The 20,042-nt window shown below is 52.4% G+C and overlaps 1 protein-coding gene across 4 annotated transcripts in view; it reads left to right on the plus strand.

Moving 5' to 3' along the window:
• PSD2 (pleckstrin and Sec7 domain containing 2) overlaps positions 1-20,042 on the plus strand; it is a 78,902-nt gene that overhangs the window by 32,520 nt on the left and 26,340 nt on the right. Inside the window, exons 2-8 of one of the 4 annotated variants that reach the window (XM_037397592.1) lie at positions 2,798-2,899; positions 4,541-4,890; positions 10,151-10,639; positions 11,673-11,867; positions 16,625-16,705; positions 17,272-17,384; positions 19,521-19,579. In XM_037397592.1, coding sequence (XP_037253489.1) covers positions 4,583-4,890; positions 10,151-10,639; positions 11,673-11,867; positions 16,625-16,705; positions 17,272-17,384; positions 19,521-19,579 — 1,245 coding nt within the window. In that variant the 5' untranslated portion in view covers positions 2,798-2,899; positions 4,541-4,582. Of the gene's footprint in view, positions 1-2,797; positions 2,900-4,540; positions 4,891-10,150; positions 10,640-11,672; positions 11,868-16,624; positions 16,706-17,271; positions 17,385-19,520; positions 19,582-20,042 lie in introns of all 4 variants that reach the window. The other 3 variants (XM_037397590.1, XM_037397593.1, XM_037397591.1) reach the window with 3 other exon arrangements.

Consider the following 20,042-nt stretch of genomic DNA (forward strand, 5'->3'; position numbering starts at 1 on the left):
CAGAACCTAGGGAAGCAGCAGTCACTTGAGAGGATGCTTGAGTCTGCAGAAAGTGCAGGACCTATGGTCATGTGAAAATCCATTGGTGGGAACCCACATTCCACCTTCCAGCCCGTACCTGTGCCAGAGAGCACTTTGCAGCAGAAACAAAAAGAAACAAGCAGGGACTGTCAGCCTACAGTCCAATTCAGGCTCCTGTCTGCCAGGCTGTACCACTCTGGGGCAATGGAAGGGAGCCCCAGAGGAGAACCTTGGAGTATCAGCCCACCTGGCCCTTCCCACAGTGCTGCAGCATGTCCTCTCCTGATGGCCTGGCTGAAGCTGTGGCTCCTTTGGTCCAGAGGCTGAGCTGCACTTTGGTACTTTCTCTGAGCTTACAGAAGGGTGTAGAGAGTCTGTCTTGGAACAATGTCCAGTGTTGGTAACCTTCCAGCTATGTGCTGGAGGCAGATGTGGACAGTTGCAACCAGCTGCTCTGCCTCTGGCTGTCTTCCTTCTAGTCCAAGTTGTGACAAGACAACCTGTCTCCTCTTCCCTTTGTCCATGTACGTTCCCTGCACAGCTGGGGAAGGTGGCAGTTCACAGATAAGCCCTCTGCATATGGCTGCCCCATGGGCTGCAGAGTGGGAGGGATGCTCTGCAGCTACTATGGGACAAGCTGGCTGGGCTGCACAGCTGGATGTGGCTCAGCTGCATGACTAGTGCAAGGCATCACCGTGAGCAGCTAGGAGCAGAGCCCCAGCCCATTATGACCCAACCTCCCAGTTTCTCTGGAGCTTCTGGGAAGCCTCAACCACCCATAACCTGGATGTGCTTCAAGTGACTGCCACTGCAAGCATAAATCAAGTAGCTAATGACTTGTTGGGTAATTTGGCCTGGTTGATAGACACTTAGCTTGCCTGCAGACTTCAGGTGCACATGACAGCCTCCATCCACATGTGTGCGATGGAGGAGGGATCCAACAGGAGATATACAAAGCTCAGAGGGACCAGGAGGCTGTGAGAGGCCTGGATCTCCCCTCCTCGCTCTGCTCAGACCAGTACTCTGGAGGCTGGGAGCTGATGATCTTCCTGGCTCAGCAATAGTCTGATGTGCATGCATCCTCCCAGGGCTCCCCTCATGTCTCTTCTCCAGCAGGAATCCAGGCCAAGGCAGAGCATGCCTAAGGGTTTAACTACTGACTCCAGACCATAAACATCCCAGTTAGACTTCACAGAGGGTAAAACAGAGTAGGTGTAATGCAGTAGTTTATACATAATAACAAAAATATTGGTGTGGTTTTTTAATAATAATAAAAGTGGTTAAAGTTAGGAGGGATGGATGGGACTTCACACTTACTAAAGTTTGCCAACATTTCTTACTCAGGCCCATCTTCTAACCGCATTTAGTTTCCTGTTTTCTGGTTGCATATAGCTGGGCCAAGCTTTAGCTAATGGACTGGAATTTAGCTTGAGTGGTGTCTGGTTCCTACTGGAGTTTTTGGATGGATGGCAAGGAGCTGGGGAATTTCAGCCCAAACCTTTTGGCTGGTTTTAAAAAAATTGGACTTGGAAATTGGAAAATGTTAGGTTTTCAGTATTACTCGAGGTTACAGTGTGCTCATGTTCAGGAGAGTCTTGGTAGTTTTGCAGGTAAAATCCTTGAAAATGCTGCATTGGCTTGGCCCTGCTGTTGGCACATGGGAAGACCAAAAGCCTGGGACTGATTTTCTGTGCTGGATTTGGTGGAACAGAGATTTTCAGGTTTTTCATCTTCATTTGGGGTGGTGGAAGGACAAGCTAGAGGAGACTCAGCCCACATGTGAACCCGAGGGCTGTCCCAGGGGCTTGCTTTGACCTCCCTTGGGAAGGCTCAGCTCCTGTGGGTGAGGTTCTGGGCCACAGAAGGCTGATGTGCTGGTGTCCCAGAAGTCTAGGCTGGCCTTTCTCTTGTCAGGGAGAGGCAGGCTGGCTGAGAGAGTGGTCAAAGGCCCATAAGGATGAGCCTAGGAGAGGGCGTAAGCAGATGCCTTCACAGGGACTTGATAAAGACAGCTGCTGTCAAGCTCTTCCAGGGACTCTTTCCAGCCACTGGAAAGCAGGTGGCACACCCGGGGCCGTACCCACCCAGCTGGAGGCAGATGCTTAATAGCACCCAGGCAATGGTGCCCCGTCTGTCTGTCTCTATCAGCTCTATAGCAAGGCAGGCAGTTGTCTGTAGGTGACACATCATCTGTGGCCAGTATTGCTTCTCCAGCTTGGGGTCACCTCACGGAGAGCCCCACTGTCCCTGCCAGTCTGCGCTGTACAATGCGCTCTGCAAGGAAAATGTTGCTATCAATGGTTTTGATAGTTCAGATTTGCTTACGATGAGCTCAAAGACCTCTAACCTGGCTCTTGGTTTGTGGTGGGGCTGGGGAGGGCTGTTGAGGGGCATCCATCTGTGACACAGGTGTCTCCCCTATGGATCTGGTGGGTGAAATTGGACATTCAGTGGGCTCATTGTTAAGTTTCTCCTGAAACCTGCAACCACATAGTCCCTTTGCTCTCCTTTAATTGGTCAGGGGGGAACTTCATAAAGAAAGAAGTTAGAAACCCTTCCTAAGGATTACTCCCACACTTGGCTGTTGCACTGCCATGGCTGAAAACCAGGGAGGACCAAGGTGTGCAGAGGGAAGACCACTGACAGCTCTCTGCAAAAAATTGGCCATGGGGTGGGTCTGGGAAACAGTCCGATATGGAGCAGCAGCAGGGTGGCCGGAGATCAAGGGGGTCTCCTCTCCAGCCTGGGTCTCACTTTCTTTGATCCCTTGTTACAGGCAGGGATTGTGCAGGGATCGGAAGCGCCTGGCTGTGCCTAGTGCGATAGGCGCAGCGATGCTTCGTGCTCTGTGACAGCAGGAGATGCACGTGGAAAAGAGGTAAAACCGCCAGCATTGCCTTGAGGATGTACCTGCCCCATCTCATGACTGTGGCATGTGCAAACCTTGAGGAGCATTTCTCCCCAGACCCATCCCCCGCTGGGTTCTGAACTCCCCAGCCCACCACGTCCCCCAGCTGCAGGAAGCAGGATGTGGAGAGCGGGCTAGATCCTGGGTCCTGAATTGTCTGGGTTGTGGGACTGGAGCAAAACCAGCTGGGGACTGGGGTTCCCCTCGGGATCTGTCCCATTTAGCCAGCAGCTCAGCACGTACCCAAGTGGATCTGCCCTTACCCAGGCCACATAGGGGTGTTCAGGGTTAAATCCCACCTCTCCCTTGCTCCTTGACCAGGTGCAGAAGAATCAGCAGCAGGGAGGGGCTGCTGGTATCTCCACAGGGTGAGGGGTTGTGAGAGCAGATGCAGCCCAGCACCTCTTGTTACCAAGAAATTAGCAGCTCCCTGCACTGTCCAAGCAATTAGTGGCTTTGCTGCTAACAAAAGCTGCAGCTCAGCAAGCCAGAGCACCCAGAGCCCGTTGCTGACACCTGGGCACCCTCATGGCTTCTCAGAGGTGATGTATAATCCCTGGTTTACAGTGAGGGAAGCTGAGGAAGGGCATTTAAATGATCTGCTTGAGATGTGAGTTAGGAACAGAATTAGAGGGAGAACGCAGGGGTCCTACCTGCCTGCTGTCATTGATTAGCCACGCTTCCTGTGCAGGTGAAAAGAGATATTGTTTGAAAACAAAGTCAGCTGTTATCACAGCTCAGTCTGGGCACCATACAGAACCTCCTGTTTCCAGAAGAGAGCATTTCTGGTGGCACTTGATTGCAGCTGCAGGGGTTACAGTGGAGAAAAGGTTGCACGGCACTGTGGGGCTACAGTTAAGGGTAGTGCTTGTAAGACTTGCAGACTTTTCATTGATGGGCATGTCCACCGATAAGGTGCCTTTTAATGAAAAAGCTACTTGTCTTATTTGGTGCAATACAGCATCCTTCCCTTGCCGCACAGAGAGATCCCAGAGTATCTTCAGTAAGGACACTTTTGCCACCCTTAGCTGGCAACTTATGACACCCTTCAGCAGTACCGGTGTGTGGGGAAAAGACAGTTGCCCGTTACTCTGGCAGGCAAGGAGCTCTGCAGAAATGCGAAGTCAGCAGGGAGAATCACACAGGTTGGCACATCACAGCTTCTTAGAAGTGTTAAATAAAATAAGAATCACACCTATGTCCTATTTCCCCTGTTTGTGGTGGGCAGGGAGTACGTGGGAACGGCACCTCAGCAGCCAGCCTGGGAAGAGCAGCCGTGCCATGCTTCTGCCCCCAGCCCGGGGCAGCTGCCAGCCGCAGCCGGGGAGGGCCCCGCGCTTGGGGCTTGCGGGGGGAAGGCGGGTGCCGAGGCCCCCGGTGTCCCCGCACCACGGCGGCGGGTTTCCTCCGCGGATCCCGCCGAGCAGCGAGCGCCAGCCCTCGCGCAGGCAGCGGACCCGGCGGGGTCCTTCCTTGCTTCTGCGCTGGGGGTCGCGGGGGGCGGGGGGACTTTCCTGAGCTCCGCTGGTCGCGGCCGAGCTGCTGCGGGCCGGCCCGCGCCCCGCTGCCGGCCCTCGGGGCGCCCCTGACGTGGTTTCTTCTCCGTTGTAGGTGGCGCCGAGCCGGAGCTGAGCGCGGGGCCGACAGCGCACTATGAGCGGGAGCAGCTGCTGCCCGCCGCCCTCCCCGCGCCGCGCCGGGCCCTGGGACGGCGCCGGTCCCCCGCCCGGGGCGGAGGGGGGCCGTGAGGACCCGCCGGCCGGCGAGCCGGGAGCCGCGGACCAGGGGCGCGGCGAGCGGGCGGCGGGGGCGGGCGCGCCGGCCGCGGGCGGTGCCGGCGGGGGGCGGAGGAGCCCCCACGGGCAGGAGCGGCCCGGCGAGCCTCTCGGCCAGGAGCGGTGGCACGGCGGCCGGGGACCCCCGGGAGCTCCGAGTGCGGACGAGCCGGAGGCGCAGCTGGGGTGAGTCCGACGCCGCGGCGTGGCCGGGTAACGCGTGTCGCGCTCGGGCCCCACGCGCCGCGTGTCACTCGCCAGCGGGTGGCTGCGGGTTCCCATTCCCGCTGGGCTGCGCGCCCCCTTCCCCCGCTGCGACCCCCCGTCACTGCAGCGGCGGGGAAGCGCCGGGGGGCCCAGAGTTCCGGGCGGGCTCGCCTCGGGGGTGCCGCACTCGCGGGTGGGACTCTGCAGCACCGGGCAGGGTGACCTGGAGCAGCCAGGGCAGGGAGCGCCGGGCTGGCCGGCGGGGGGCTGCTGCGCCCTGGAAGCTCCGGCAGCTGGGCTCGCTCTGACAGCCCCTGGGTTAGCAACGACTTTGTGTCCGAAGGTCCCTGCCGTTAGTGAAGGAGGGCAAGGCACGGAGCTTTGCTCCCAGCTGCACCTGTGTCAGGTGTTGCCAGTGCCTGGGTGACACGGGGACAGCAGTGTGAGACGGGAGATGACTGCCATCTTCTCAGGTGCCTGAGACAAGCCAGCCTGTGCGCAGTGCGCCTCAGCCCCTTGCCCTCTGTCCGGGCGCAGGAGGGCTCCTCAGGCTGGGAGACACTTACATTGGCGGGGTGTCCACAGCTGGTGTTATGCCTCTGCAAGTGCCTAGACCTCCCCGGGGCTCTGCAGGTTAGGGACTGAGGGGAAATGCCTGGTCACTGGGACCAGGTGGAGTGCTTCCCGTGCCATTCCTGTGGGAACAGTACAAATCTTTCCTCTGCCACCAGAAATCATGCAGGGGCCTATATTGTAGCCACCTGGGGACGATGGCTGCTGTGAATCCTGTGGCCCTGCCTATGTACCTACCCAGGCATGGGAGAGGTGCTGCATGCAGGTGGGGGCTAGAGAAGAGCAGCAGGGGTTGTCATGGAGGAGCATGGCCTTCTTAAGAGGAGAAGTTGTGAAAGGGACAAGTTGCTAAGAGAGGTCAGTGAATCTCCTCCTGGTTTCAGTCCAGTGCAGGTTTCAGGCTGAGCCATTTGTTCAGTGCTGTCTGGAGTGTAGGCAGGAGCGTCAGCAGAGCTGGGAAGCTGCACAGTGTGTAGGCTGACGACAGGCATCCCTAGTTCTTTGCCTCTCAAGTGTTGAACAGGCTCCCCTATAAAAAGCTGGTGGTTTGCTGTACTCGAGGCCCCCAGCAAGAAGGAGCAGCACTGTTTCAACAAGCTCAATTGAAAGTATTGAAAAGGAAGAGTGTCCAGTGCAGGCTGCTGATGTCCAGAGAGCTAGGGGAGTCTACCCCCAGGCAGGTCCCGCCAGCCCCATAAGCTATGCAGTCAGGTCTTGGATGTCTGCAGGTCTCTCGGGTTGCAAGGGAATTGTATTTGCTTGGTATATGGCTCCCTGGCAGAGATAGTGAGTTCACGAGGAAGCTAAGGGTGGCCAGTGAATGCCGCTACAATGACTGAAAGTGCAGTTATTTTAAGGTACTGGAGTATGAATTGGGAGAAGTGGCAGGCTGACAATCTGGAGATGGTGCAACATGACTGGACTCTACATGCATGGGCCATGATCTTATGTTGTAAACTTACTTGCATAGCAAATGATTTTTTGGGGGAGCTGGATGCACAAGGGACAAGTCACACACTGTATTCAAAGGCAGAAGAGCAGCTGGAAAACTTCAGGGACACAGCTGAAATCTGGGAAACTGCTTATTGCCTGGGGATCAGGTTAGCTCATTGTTTTTGAGCTCCTTAGTACTTTGACCACCTATCTTCAGGGTAAATGGCAGAAACAGGTGGCCGGGCCAAATACAGCATGGACCTGGTCTTTCCAGACCATAGGTGACTGTCTGACTCCTGGATCAGTGTGGGTCAGGAGTAACAAAGCTGACAGATGGACCAACGCACCGGGAAGTCACTGCCATCCTGCATCATCTCTGAGTTTCCCCAGTTTGTTCTTTACTTCCCTTTGGTATGTTGCCATTTCTGTTACAACCCATTCTGGATATAAGAAAACCTGGGGTTTCTCTGTCTCTGGGACTAATGGTTTACTGATGAGCAGACAACTATTCACTGCTGGGGGGGGGGGGGGGAGGAGGCGGGAAGGGAACAAGGGAATCACTTACCATCTGCATGTTGGTGCTTGTATGATGCAGTTGGTCCCTGGATCCTAAAGTACTTTACAAGATGTTGAGTCTTGCTCTTCCCATTGAACCAATGGAGAATGAAAGGGGAAAGAGTCACCCAAGGTCATCAACTCCATGGTGGAGCTGGAGAAAGAAACCACGATTGTCCCACTGGAGGTAGATTTGTGCTTCTGTGCGAGAAACTGTTGTTAAAAAGAGTCAGGGAAATAAAGCCAAAGCTTTAGAGCTTGTCCTGCAGTTTGCATTAACTGAGTCCCTTTTACCCCCTTTCTAGTTTATACCATGCGTGCGCTGGCATGCCAATATGTTGTTTGTCAAAAACCCCTTTTCTTATCATCCTGGCTGTGTTCCCTAGAGGTCTTTCACCTTCCCAGAAGCCCCCAGCATTGTCCCTGCTGATCTCAGGGAGGTCACAGCTCTGCAGTCAGACTGAGAGCATCACCAGTGAATGATATTCTTTGCTTTCAGCCCCATCAACTCATCAAAAAGGTCAAACTTTTTAATAGAGGAATCCCCACCTTTGGCTTGTGGACATGTGTAGTACCTGTAGGTTTGGGACTGCTGCCTTTGCCCACACATTTCCTCCTGTGGCAACATATAGCTGTCAAGCAATTCAAATTCTGTTAAAGTTTCAGGAAAAACTTTGCAGAAAGCCTGCAGTGCATAGGTAAGGAAGTCCTGATTGCCATCATGTCCTTCTCTGTCAGGACTCCCCACTCCACCAACACCGCAAACTAGGTTGTACTTTATTACAACTAATTAACCAGTGAGAAGTGAAATATAAACAACTCGGTGCATAAAAACCCAGTATGGTTCAGCTGCAATAATAACCAAATGCATTGCTCTGCATGCCTTGCCATGAGCAATAAAACAGCATTTCAGAGATGACTGGGAAAAGCAGCACAGGTGATTAGATACAGTGTTACTTCAATAAGCTTATAAAACCTTGTGATTGCAATGCAAATAAATACACAGCTCCTTATTTATGTAAAGCAGTTGCCTTCCCTGCTGTGCAATAAATATGCAAGGCTTCTCTGTGGGGACACTATGTCAGGTTCATTCACACGAGCAAGGTCTTTTGCTGTCTTCCACCTCAGCCTGGCTTTGCTTGAATTAGATGCAGACGGTGCTCCTGGGATGGTGTAAGCTGCAGAAAGCCTCTTTGTCCTTCGTCTTCTCTGGGACCACACAAGGAGAGATGTGGCGTGCCTGACTTGGTGCCCACTGAGCCACCCGGGATGACGGCTCCAGCCCTGATCGCTGCAGTCTGTCCCACACAGCCTTTGCTGGGGCGTTTGTACAGTCACAGGTTTTCTCACTTTTTTGCTGCTGTACAAGTTTGGGCTCAAGGCATAAGTAAAGGGCTGGAAAATACAAACTCTGTGATGTGAACAGTTAATGGAAATGATTCTGTTTGGTGTGGTGAGAGAGTGGGAACTGTCTGGTTTGGGATTATGGCAGTGTGGGACTTGCTAAGTAAATACTCAGGAGGTGCAGGGTGCAACACCTCTGGAAACACATGCTGCGTACCAGACCTCACAGGGATCAGCCAGGGCATGCCCTCCTGCATGGGTGCTCCTGCACAAAGACATGCTGGCAATGGGAATGGAGAAATGCAGGCAAAGGGGTGGTGTGATTGCTCTCTTGGAAGACCAGAGGAAATCACAAAGGCACAGGGTTTTTCCTTGGTGTAGAGAGGACACAGACCCTCTGTAGGTGAGATGGCAGTTCACTGACAGTGGGGGCTGTCACAAGAAGTTTAGCAATGGGATGAGCTGCCGAGGCAGGTCCCTAGTTCCCACTGCTGGGTGTAATTAAGGCTGTGAAGTTTAGTGGGTTTGATGTTTTTTTTTCCTGTGAATGACATTATATGGCATGGAATATGTCTTTGGTCAATTCAGGTCATCTGTCCCATCTGTGTCCCCTCCCACCCTCTTGCCTACCCCCAGCCTGCTTGCCAGGGAGTGAAAAATAGAGAAAGAAAAATAGAGAATACGCAGGCGTATTCAGCCACAGATAAAACATGGATACATTATCAACGCTGTTTTAGTCACAAATCCAAACCACAGCATCATACGTGCTGCTATGAAGAAAGTTAACTCTGTCACAGGTGGAGAAAAAACCAACTTACTGTTCCACTAGCTTTTACCTGTATCCCAGCACAAAATGTCTGGTTCTGACAAAGCAAATGACAGCAGTGTCTGATGGAAGTGGGGTGGTAGGTAGGTTTCATCTGGGAAACCATGATATTTCAGGCAGGTTCTTGCAGCCTGATCTATTCCAGGAGGGACTGAGCCCTCCTAGCTCTCCAGGGCTCCCAGCACACTGGGTATTGCTGAGTTTGACTCAGATTAATTCTCCCAGTGTAGGTTCATATTGAGAAGTACACTGGATTGAATGCCCCTGCATTCAAAGCCAAACAGAGCTGAGATTGCTGAGGGTCATCCATGCTTCCCTGGAAGCCGGGTGCATATGTTCATGCATTTCACAGCCTGTAATGCTGTGCCTGAATCCCCCAGGCTAGCTGTAGAGCAGTGAGGAGCCTCCCCTGCCTCGGTGTATGTCCATCACCTTTTACATACCTCTCAGGAGAGATAAAACTGTTTGTAGGGTGCTGTGCGCTTCTAGGATGCCTCATGTAAGAAAAAAGGCTGAAGTTGCAGCATATGAATTGCTCCCTAAAAGCTGCTGCTTTTTCTTTGCTATAAGAGTGACCGAGGACATTTGCTGTCAACATCCAAAGTTACATGAATTGACCTCGATCTTAGAGGATTTTCATGCTTTTGAAGTAGCTATAATTGGAGCACTTGAAGGGAGAGATAACCTGCAGATTAAATCCATTCTGGCAGTGGATCCAGTAGTAGATGTCAGGTGCAAATATCTCCAGTTCAGAGATCTGGCATTTACTGGGGCATGCCCAAATTAAGGGTTGGCCAGGCCTCTGGGATTGCTCATCATAAAACTGCCTTTTTCAGCTCTGGAAGCTTGTAATAAAATTCGGAACCAAGGAGGTTATACCACAGACAGATGCCAAGGGCCTGTAATCGCAGCATTGATTTCTGTCTCTTCGCTTGCCTCCTAGCTCCAGGTGGAACAGTGCAAACAATTACATTGACAGTATTTTCTACATTTCCTGTTTTGGTCCAGGTTTGCTTCTGGAGATGCCAAGCTGATCTACAGTGAGGATGACAAGGAACATTTTCAATTCAAAGACATCAGGGATGGGTTCAGCTCGACTTTTGAGAAGATCGTTGAGTCTGACCTTATGAAGGGTACATACTACAGCAGCTTGGACTCTTTGGACGTCCTCTCTCTCACAGATGAGACAGACAGCTGTGTCAGTTTTGAAGCCCCACTCACCCCATTGATCCAGCAAAGGGTCAAGGAAAGCCCAGAGCTCTTGGAGCAGAAACTGGTAGCCCAGCAGAGAGAAGCCCTTCACCACATGGCTGCTGATAAGCAAGAGCAGGCGGCAGCAAAGGCAGTGGAGGGAGATTTTGGGAGCCCGCTCAGGCACTCAATTACCAGCAGCAGGTCAGAGAACGTGCTGAGCCGGTTGTCCTTGAAGAGTATCCCAAATGGGTTCCACGTGGAAGGGTCAGAGGAAGATGCCACCAAGATCATAAACTCCATCAGGTAAGACAGGCTGGCGATTTCTTGGGCAAGGTTCCTTGTCTTATGGGGTTCCATTCCAGGAGCAAGGCTCAGGGGACATGATAGAGATGGAGCTGCTTTTTTTTTTTTTTTTTCCCCCTTGATGCCTCCTCTCATGTGCTGTCATGGCAGAGAAGCCAAACACCGACAGGAAGAAATTTCCTACCCATACATTAGGGCTGGTGCTTGGGGACCCAAGTGCTCATGGTGTTAAACCAGCCAGTCCCCAGTGGATTTGTGCCTGAGTCCTCCCTGTTCTCAGACCCAAGACCCCAAACTGCAGGTGAGTTGCAGGGTCCTGCAGGAACCCAGAAAAGCAAGGCTGGGCACTTGGTGTCCACATTTGCTCTGGAGGGAATCACCATTCATCTGAGCAGTGAGGGCGTGGGAGAGCTGGACCGAGGCCGTGCGTCCAGCTAACTATCAGGCCTTCAGTGAGTCCACTGCCCAAAACCACATTAACAGGTGCCTTGACTGGCCTTGGGCAATAAAATCAAGGGACACAGCCCCACCTATGTGGTGCCAGTGGGGCTGCTCAGCATGTTGTCTGTACAACGGCTGGCCACAATGCCAGTAGGCAGCTAGGAGAGGAGCAGCCCCCCAGTGACAGCAGATGTGGTGCCAGTCCCATTGGCACGATTTATGTAAGTGCAGTTTCTCATCCTCAGCCAATAACCTGAACTGAAAAGCATGCCATCTATCCCTTAGGTTTCCTGAGTGTTCAAAGCTCTGAAAGAGCTTGGTAGCCTTTTCCCTACTAGTGGAAAGAGAGGAAGCTTAAAAAGGTGATGGGTCTGCTTGCTTTAAGCAGATGCATCCTCATTTCTCAGGGAGAAGTCACCTTCTCTCCAGTCTTTTTCTACGAATTTGAAATAAATTGTACTATTTCATTTGACCTGAAATGAAAGAGGGTTTGTCCACTGTCCACTTCACAAACATATTGTTGTGTGGCATTTTATGTGGGTTTCTCCAAGTCACGTTGCTTCTCATTCAGTTGTTTCCTCTTTCTGTATAGTGATGCCAGCTTGAAAGACGCGCTCTCCGACTCAGACTCTGACATGGGCAGCACGGAGCAGCTGGACCAGGGCAGCACAGACACCCTGGCAAACGGCTGCAGGGCAGATAGCGAGGCCGCCAAGAGGCTGGCTAAGCGCCTCTACAACCTTGAGGGGTTCAAGCGCTGTGATGTAGCACGCCAACTTGGGAAGAAGTAAGTGGGGCTTTGGGTGGCAGCCAGCCCTGCAGGTGGGTTGATGGAGATGGCAGCATTGGGCATGGCCAGCAGAAACAGAGCTGTGTTGGGTAGGGTCTGGGGGGAGCACTGGTTGTGCTGGTAGGACAGAACAGAGGCAGAGAGGGACAAGCCTGCTGTTACAAGGGCTTGCTGGATGGAGTCGGGGCTGTTGGAGATCCTTCCAGTTGAAACTGGTCCAAGCCCAATGCCCTTGCAGCCTGAATTCTACAAGCAGCCCGCCTGTATTGGGCATCAATGGCCACAGGCTGCCACCAGATCAAGAGCTTCCTGTGTTTGGTAAGGGCCCAGAAAGACCCCCCTCAAAAGCAGTCCCCAGGCTGAAGGGTTTGGAATCCAGACCTGGATCTGCACTGGACTCCCTGCCAGTCCCCAGGTTTTTCGTGTCTGCACCCCAAAATCTTGCTGCTGTGCCTCCTGACCCAGTCTGTATAGATGGCATGAAGGGTTTGATGGACAGCCAGGTATACACCAGAGGTCCAAGCACCTCACTGGTAGATTTGTCTGAATAAGACAAAAAGGAAGTAAAAAGTATTTAATCAAAAGTGAGAGGGGATTTCTGAGAGAGACTAATGAGTGTAGCAGTAGCAGATTTTTTAGGATGCCAGTGAGTGTGAGGGCACCAATCCCCATCATCCTTCTTCTGGATCAGATATAACCTGTGTTGCTGTTGTTTTTTTTATGTCCTTAAAATGTCTCACTCCTGTCCAGATCAGCAGAACACAACTGATCTTTGACAAATACGCAGCCTTTCAGTACCAAAGATTGTGACTCCCAACTTAGTCCTGGGACAGAAGGAGCCCGTGAATGGTTTCCTAGAGAGGCTCTTTTTATCACCTGGCAGCATCCCCATTCTTTTTTGCTGTGGTTCTTGTAGCAGGTGCATTGCTGGCTGCTGCTGCCTCAGGTCTAACATCCTTCTCCTTTCTCGCAAATTTGCCACGACAGCTCACTGGGTGGGGGATGTGCCCAGAAGTGGGTCTCTGGGGGTGCATCTGAGTGTGTCCCTTTGCTCGTTTCTGCAGCCCTCGCTCACACTTGCAATCCTTGTGCCTTGGGAAGCTGTTTGGTGACCCACATTTGGGAATTGACACAGCCATTAAAAGAAAACTTTTGTTTTGATCAGCTGGGGTTTTGTCATCCACGTAATTTTCCAGCACAAAACCTGAATAGAGCTGCAGGTTCTTTGACCAAGCAGGTGGATTTGCAGAGCAGGAAGGGAAGAAGGATGAGGATAGTTGTGTTTTAAGTTGGTCTTGCTCACTTAAGACAGTGTAAGACCAACTTACAGTGGTGGGAATAGGATTTAAGTGATGCTTTCAGGCCAGCTCCATGTAGGAGGTGGGCTGGCTAGGATGATTGTGCAAAAAGTAAAATCTAATTTTAAAGCTTTTTAGTTCATTTTAACCCCTTTTTTTCCTTTGTGAACACTGGCAATTTTCTCAGGAAAAAAATAAAAAGAAAACAAAGCCTAAACCAAACCAAACCCAAAACCACTCATCCTTGTCAAACAAATAGAAAAGGCTTGATGAACGAGAAAGTGCAGCTGACAAAATTCTGTGAAATTAACCTCAAATCCAGAAATCACCTTCATCTCTCTGAAGAGCATGTGTTTTGGCAGCTGAACTCTCCATGGAAGATTCTTGTTCCTGGACTGGTCTGTGGCATTGTCTCAGCTCCATCACTACTTGCGGTCTCATGTCTCTTGCTGGATGGAGGCTGAGCTGTTTCAGCTGCCAGGCCATGAAGCACCGGCAGTGCCAGGTGCTCCTTGCAGGGTTTCCCAAGGGAGCACTGTGTGGACAAAACCCCACAGGCAGTGATGGAGCAAGCAGCAGAGCACAGTTTCAGCATCGCAGTGCGCTGAGAACCAGGGGTCTGTCCCACGGGCAGCATGGCATGGGCACACAGTGCATTTACCTCCTTTCTAGATCAGGTGAATTTTACTTAGCCAAACTTCTTGTGGACAATCTTTTTTTGACCCAGGTGACTGTGGCACAAAAAGGATCCCTGAAAATACAGGCTTAGGTCTGTAGGATAGTGTGATCCCGGCTATAAAACAGCACGCCTCTGTCCACGTCCAGCTGTGCAGGAATGAAACTGTGGGAAAAGGCCAGGGCTCCTGTGTTACCCCTGGGGTGGCTTGTGACCCAGCAGATCAGTGAGCACTCTTGGTGCCTGGACCTTTCCAAGCCAGGCAGAGCAGGGGAGCATCAGGCTGGGGTGTAAGGTGAGAGGAGGTCTGCAGAGGCTGCCTGTGTGGCAGGGCCACCAGCCAGAGAATGCCAGGCATGTCCCTGTGGGAATCACTTTGCTGTTCATGTGGGGACATCTCTGTTGTGTCTGAGCTGCGTGGTGGAGGTGTTACCTGTTCTGCAGGAGGGGCTGGGACTGGCGCAGAGGGAGAGGAGGCCAGTTCTTGAATGAGGAGAAAAGAGCAAACACCTAAGCCCACCTTAGTGTAGGCCATGGTCTTGCCTTGGCCAGTGCCAGAGTTCTGCGTCACAGGCACGCCTGGGGCGTCTTAACTGGCTCTGGAGCTCAGGGAGAAGGGTCCCATCAATGCCACTGAGCCCCTGGCTCGGCATAGGAATTTGTTGCTTCCTGGGGGCTGGCTGTCTCCACGTATCCTGCAGCACTGTCTCATTCCCTTGGCAGGGCTGGTGTCCCTGCTTGGACCTTTTCCAAGCTGAGCGGGACCCAGTGAGGCACACAGGAAGGCGAGATGGGCACCCAGGCTGGGAACTGCTGGCGTTGCAGCAGCTGGCATGGACCTCACGTCCTGGGGCTCACAGGTTCCCTGTGGACTCCTGGCCTTCAGCACGACCCAGTGAGCTGGGGGTCAGGCAGCGATGCCTGCCTGCCTGCCTTCCTGGGCTGCCCTGATGGAAGAGTGGGGTGAAGGGGAACTCCCACCTGCTTTTTCCTGCCTGACTATAGACCTAGTTAGGAGTGTAAATTAGGGTGTAGGCCATGGAGAGACCTGAAGGGCAACCCAGCCCACCCAAGACATGTGCTGGGCTATAGCCCCACCAAGTGTTTTGGCTTTAGCGAACCTTGGTCAAGGCCAGTCCTTCGAGTTCAACTTGAGGTTAAGTGGGGGGAGACAGCCACCGCTCTGCCCTCTGGATCGCTGCAGTGCATGGCAGTGGTTGCTGTGTGCCCAGTGCCCACAGTGCTCATGTTGGTTCCCAGGAGACCTGGTAAGTAGGTGCCAGAACAGAAATAATCCAACCTTTTCTTCTGTGGGACTACAGCTGCATGTGTGAGGTGGGACCTGACCTGCGGAAGGGAGAGCACTGGCTAGTTCCCAGCCCTCGCACAGCCAATGCATGAAGTCTTCTGCAGGCATAGAGCTGAGAGGTTCCCAGTGGGGCCTGGGGTTTGCTTGGTTCTGCTCGTTCTTTTGCACAGGGATGAAGATGTGGTGACATCTTTCACAAACACGTGGTCGTCTTCCCCATCTCACATCACCTTGCTGTGAAGTTCCAGGACAACTGGAGAAGACTCCCTGGGGCGCTGCCAGGAATCTGCATGCCAGTTGTTGTGGCACTGCTTCAGACAGAGTAACCTGGGGGGCCATGGACCCTTGAAGACACGCTCTTTCCCGGAGCTAGCAATCCCAAATTATAAGATTATTTTATGAGTGTGAGGCCTTGTGGTTTCATATGGCTTTGAAACAGTCTGCTGCACAAATTCCAGCACCAATACTTATGTCCCACCCCTCAAAACTCAGCCTGGACCTCTCCCCTGGAGCTGACATGCTGCTTTGCCTGATCCTGCAGTGTGTTATGCTTCCAATCAGCACCCATGCCAGAGGCTTTACAGCATTCGCCTCACAGGAGAAGATGAAACAAGGCTGCAGGAAAAGCAATGAGTTCTGCTTGTAACATGTCCTTGCATGAAACTGGATGTGCAATGCTTAGCGATATGCTTTCTGTTTGGTGAGGAGGAGGAAAAGGAATTGTGTATGGCAAAGGCTGAGTGCATTGAGGTCACCTCCTGTTTCTTGCCAGCATTCATTGATTATTCTTGCACTTCTGCTGCCTGAGTTGTGTAGACAGAGGAACGTAACTAGCACCCATTCTAGCTTTAAAGGCCACACTTCTTCGACCATCCTTCAAAACTGTGGCAGGGGAATGGTTTCTGGAGAAGCATCCATGGATGAGCAGGGCCAGAAGCTCACCTGGGCTACCCTGCTCCAGTCCCCAGCGGCATCCATCTGGCATGCTGGCAAGGTGTTGCGGTGAGAGGGTGGGATGGGGGCCAATGTGAAGTGGAGAGCAATAATATTGCAGTAGGAGGAGGGGATGTGTCCAGCAATGGGAGAGGACTAGGTAAGAGAGAAGGTGATCGATGAGCACAGAGCATCCTCATGGCCGCATCCTCATGGCCACCTCCTCCCGGCTGACTGGGGAGGAGGCTCTGCCTGGCCAGCAGCACAGCGGAGGGATGCACTGGGGGCAGGCACCTCTCATTCTCAGGTGTTTAAGGCTGGCAGACAAGTTGCTAGGCTGTGGGCACATTAGGACCCCTTGTAGGTCAGGGGTCCTCCAGCAGTGTTTCAAGCTGGGAGAAAGTCCCCCTGGGTCTGGGATCACATCTGTGGCATCTTGCTGGGAGTTGGGCTGGCCAGGAGACAGCAGTCTGCTGCTCTTCTTGTAGACAGTCTTCTTCCCCAATGAAAGGGCTGACTACTCCCTCTTTAATTACAGTAACGAATTTAGCAAGTTGGTAGCAGAGGAGTATCTCAGCTTCTTTGACTTCACCGGCCTGACCCTTGACAAAGCACTCAGGTGAGCTGGTCTCTGGTGCTCCCGCGCAGGGCTCGGGCTGGGCAGAGCGGAGCAGTGTGGTGGGTTTCTCCCCCAGGCTTCCTGGTGCCACCGGGGGCTGCCTGTCTGATAGGAACAAGGGCTGGAGGCAGCTCCAGGTTGTCATTTAATCTTTGCTTTGGTGTCATGTTTCGCACAAAGTACTGCCATGAAAAGTGGGCTTCGACAAGAGGGCCCCCAGCCTGCTTCCCCATGGTGGAGAGCAGCTTTCCCAGGAATCCCATCCTGTACAAAATCAGAGCAAGTGGGAGCAACTTCTTCCCTTGGGACAGACGACCCATCCTGGTGCCATCAAGCCACAGGTGGGTCAGATCTCAGCTGACAGCACATTTCCCTACACAGCTCAGAGCTGGCTCCATAGACACCCTTTGCATTGTACCTGCAGGGGCCCAGGGCTGAATGGGCTGGGGGGAGGACAAAGGCCTTCCTAGCTGCTCTCGAGACCTCCTTTCCGTCTCCCTCCTTAGCATGGATGCTGCCCAGCAGATAGATTCATGACATGTTTAACTATCATTTTCACTTTGCAGGACGTTCTTGAAAGCATTCCCACTGATGGGAGAGACACAGGAACGGGAGCGGGTGCTAATTCATTTCTCTCGGCGATACTGCCAGTGCAACCCAGAAGAGAGCACGTCGGAAGGTACCACTTTCTTTCCCTGGCTCTAGTGTCCATTGCACGCTCACAGTGCACGTGTGCCACAGAACCTGAGTGTAAAACCAACCACCCAGAGCCGGGCCTGAATGGCACCTGCTGGGCAGGCAGATGCTGCAAAAGCATGCACTAGATGCATGATAATTTAAGAAAGCTATTGCAAGCTCTTTCTTCAGGAAGCAATTCCTCGTTGCACCAGCCTAAACTTACAAAAGGTGTTCCACCAAGATGAAATTCGAGCAACTGTGTGTTATCTGCTCTGGCTGTGATGGCCTGTGGGCACAGAGGCATGATAGAATCAAAGCAGTTTTGTCTGAAGATGATCAGGCAGCTGAGAAGGTCTTACAGCCCTCTAAAACGTTTTAGGGCATCACTACCTGCTGATCCACTGACTCCTCCACTGATGGAGACATGGCTGTTGCAACACCAAGGGTCACTTCAGCCTTGCATGATGGGATGCTGCAAATGAAGGCGGCAGAAACTGCCTTGCTGACTGCTGCGTGCAGTGGCTGGTTTTCCTCTCAGGGGGTGGTGTCTTGGACATGCTATTAGTGCTTTCCTGTACTGATGAAGCCCAGACATGGAAGAACTATATGGTTGTGTTGAGATACCCTGTGAGCCGAGAGAAAAAGTGAATGCAACTGAGCCAAGTGCCAGTGAGAGAATAGAGGCTTTTGGGACACCAGCTCCACCTTGGGGCCATGTGGGACATGATTTACCTGACCAAAGTGATAACAGTAAAGCCAGGTGAAGATGTCAGGGCAGAACCTCCCACAGAGCCTCAAAAATGTGCACTGAGAAGGGACATTGTCCTAAGCCTGAAGCTGCTGCTTTTGAAAGCACAGGAAGCATCTTTCTTAGAAAGTTACTATCTCTTGAAGGGAGATGTCCGTCATACCATGTCCTCAGGACTGTCAGCCCTCAAAGAGAAATATATCATGTTCCCACGAGGAACCCTTCCTTCCTCGGACCACAGTTCTTTCAGGAAAGGGAGAAGCTCATGTGCTCAGTTGCCATCATCCTGGGCTTGTGCGTTTGGCTGCCTTTAGCTGGCAGTGTTTAGAGCTTGGTCTTGAGCATAGGGTGCTCAGGGCTTGTCACTGTTCCACTATTCCACGCAAATGGTGCCTTTGTTTAGTGGCTGACCAGGATGGGAACAGGCCGTGGCTGGTGCTCTGTGGCTGCACATCTGTCCCCACAAGGAGAGACCAGTGCCACTTCCCCAGCCAAGCCTGGGGGTATGTCACAGCCCAACCCTAGGTCACCAATTCACCGTGTGCAGCATGCATGAGGGAAATAAGCCAGGGCTATCATGTCACATCTGGCTTGGTCTGTGGAGCAGCCTGTCTGTGTGAGCACATCAAGTCATGCCAAGAGCAGGGCCAAAGACCAAGGCTGTAGTATTTCTGCCCCTGCCTCCTCCCTGGTGCTCTCTAGCCCTTTTGTGAGGTCCTTGCAAAGACCAGTTGATGTGCCAGAGTGCATTTCCATCTCACTGGTGTGAGGGTGGTGCATGGAGACTAGTCTCTTGACCTTGAACAGCTTCAGGACACAGCATGGTTTTGAAATAACAGCAAGCCACCAGGCTGCTTGGTACAGAAGAGGGTGCTGTGCTGTCTCAAATGGAAGGAAAGCTTCATGTGAGCTTTGTTAAGTCAAAGAGCCAGAAGTGCTGCACTCATTTGTAGTAGTAATGTTTGTTGAACATCTCAAGAACTTACAGGCTGCCTGGGAATGATGGCTAAAGACCTCAGGACAAATCCCTGTGGTGACTGTGATCAGCGGGGGGCAAACTAGCTGTTTGCCAGGGTCTCTGCCCCATTCTACAATGGCATCGGCACAAAATGGATATGGCGGAAAGTCTGGTCTTTAAAAAGCCGTTGACAAAATTGGTCTAAAGCCCTGGTGATCATTTCAGGAAAAGGTAAAGACTGAGGGAAAAAAGGCTATCTTTTTTTTTTTTTTTTAACCATCTTATGCGGTTGAAAGAAACAGGTATTCTTTAAGGTCCCCAGACATAGCAACTAGCCTTGGTTTTGCAATGGGTGGGCCGCCAAGACAGCAAACACAAAAACTGCGTGGGAAGGGGAGTAATCACAGCCATCTGGCTGTTGTGTGTTTCAGATGGGATTCATACGCTCACCTGTGCCCTGATGCTGCTAAACACAGACCTTCATGGCCACGTAAGTAGTAGTTGGAGATGCATCCTTCTTTTTTTCTTTCTCAGTATCGAGTTCTGTCTCCTTATGCAGGATGTGTTTCTGGAAAATTGAAATAGGCTGGCAGAGAGTCCTCTTACCAGCTCTAGGGGGAATTTTGGGTGCTAGGCCCATACCTGGGGACAGTCCTTTTAGTGTCGCTCCACTCTCGACCCAAAGGCATATCTCCTGCTGACATCAGTTATCTTACACAGGCAGAGGCAGTGCAGCTTTCTACCCAGGACCTGTTGCTTGCATCAGCCCTGTCCTGGGAGCTCTCATGGAGAGGTCCTCACCACCAGTCTCTGTGGGGCTGGCAAGCAGCAGCACCACTTGTGATGCTGCTTCTTGCAGTGCAGACACCTGCGGCTTCCCTCATCCCAGAAACTGCTGCAAGGGATCAGTGGTTTCATACAGGTCTCGATTTGATCTTTCCTTCCAAAAACAT

The sequence above is a fragment of the Falco rusticolus genome, chromosome 8, assembly GCF_015220075.1.
Source record: "Falco rusticolus isolate bFalRus1 chromosome 8, bFalRus1.pri, whole genome shotgun sequence".
NCBI lineage: Eukaryota > Metazoa > Chordata > Aves > Falconiformes > Falconidae > Falco > Falco rusticolus.